This window comes from Trichinella spiralis (genome assembly GCF_000181795.1).
Source record: "Trichinella spiralis strain ISS 195 chromosome Unknown Scfld3381, whole genome shotgun sequence".
NCBI lineage: Eukaryota > Metazoa > Nematoda > Enoplea > Trichinellida > Trichinellidae > Trichinella > Trichinella spiralis.
The window spans coordinates 1-1609 of record NW_003530320.1 but is presented as its reverse complement, the minus strand read 5'-3'; the positions used below and the strand labels follow the sequence as shown (position 1 = coordinate 1609).

The following is a 1609-nucleotide window of genomic DNA, read 5'->3' as shown; positions in this document are numbered from 1 at the left end:
GGGGGGGGGGGTTTATTGTGATAACCCCCCCCCCCCGGGGCAAAAAATATTTATTGGTTTCAAGGGAAATTTTCCAGGTCCGCAGAGATTTTCCTTTTGGGCCGGTTTTGCCCCGGAAAAAAAGGGGACGGGGAAGGTATTTTTTTATTTTTGGCCATTTTCCGACGGGGAAAGGAAAAATTGGGACGCAAACGAACCAGCCAGGGTTTTTTTGGAAATAATCCCCAAAACCCATCCGGTCCATGGATTTGATTCTTTGACTTTTAAGGGAGGGGGGGGGCATGGACGTCCAGTTGTTTAACCAACAATTGCAACCACCATCCCGCAGGGGGGGGGTTTGGATCACCCAGTTCGGTGAATATTGGTTCCAATTTGTCGTTGGATTTGTCGGCTTGTATTGAAAGTGGCATGCCGCCAATTATGCAAGTTGAAAGGAAGCTCGTTGGGGAAGTGGCGACGAGCGACAGTGAATCCACGTCATCATTGGTTCGGAGTTTTGCTGCTGAACAAGTGCCACTGGCTGCGGCCACTGATCAGCAGCAGCAGCAACAGCAACAGCAGCAACAACATGCAGTCAGGGAATTTTTCGGCGAAAGTACGTCTCAATCCGGTTCACAAGTAGCCGAACGTAGTTCCGAATCTCCAGGCCAAGTAGCCATGAGTCAGGTGGAAAGCCTTGCCGAAACAAGCTCGCCCAAAGTTCCAACTCCAAACAGTTCTTCTAGTCTACCGCAGCAGAATTGGTGACCATGTTGAAGAAGCAATCGAAGCGGTCGTCCAACGTGCTCGCGACGGTCCCTTGGAAATGCCAGCCTTTCGCACTCCTCCCGAAAAGCATCACCCGCCTGCTAATGCGCATCAGCACAAGATGTTGGCCAATTTGGCCATGCAGACTGGTATTAATTTTGGTCTGGACCAATTGGGCTTATCAACGAAGCCGGATCAATTGTTTGCCTGCTACAATGACCAAGTGCCGTTCGGAGCTTATCACCTTTCAGCGGCGTTGGGCGCTGCCGGTGGCAGAGGTTCGTATCAGCCTCATCCTTCCCCTAACGACACCGGCGCATCGTATCTCAACTTTGAAAAGCTTGCTACGGTTCCGTCTTACCTCATCGGACCGTTGCACTCGAGTGAGGGAGAACATCGAATTCACCTGATCTGCACAGACGAATAGTTTGTCACGGAAGACGCCTGATGCCGGGCAAACATAAATATTTCCTACATGATGAATTTAGAAGAAAATGGACAATAACTGGACTTTTCATTCGTTGCGTTCAGCTTCATATCCTTCTTCAGAATGCCGACGCGGACTGGACCACATTTCAGCCTAGCCATGCCCAATTCCACAACAGACATCAGATGCTCGTCGCATTTCTTCGAATCCCTAGCACCCCACACGTAATCTTTGCTTGTTTTCATCTTCCCTTAATTACTTGAGCTATTATATTGAGAATACTTCAAAAAAAAGAAATGAACATCAGAAATTTTACACCGAGAGCCCTGTATACATGCTCGTACGTCGCTTAAACACTTACATCACGCAGCGGCATCCATCGTCATATCAATACGCCCGGAATTTCACGTTCAAAATCAAAAACTATCTTTAAAA

General features: G+C 48.4%; 1 protein-coding gene across 1 annotated transcript; it reads left to right on the top strand.

The window, feature by feature from the left end:
- Window positions 1–77: 77 nt before the first annotated feature.
- Tsp_16028 (conserved hypothetical protein) lies at window positions 78–1174 on the top strand (the record flags this gene model as incomplete). The annotated part of the gene is given in 3 exon segments (XM_003367960.1): window positions 78–205; window positions 269–715; window positions 726–1174. Coding segments are annotated over 3 exon segments (1024 nt in total), but the record flags the coding sequence as incomplete, so codon positions are not given.
- Window positions 1175–1609: the final 435 nt, after the last annotated feature.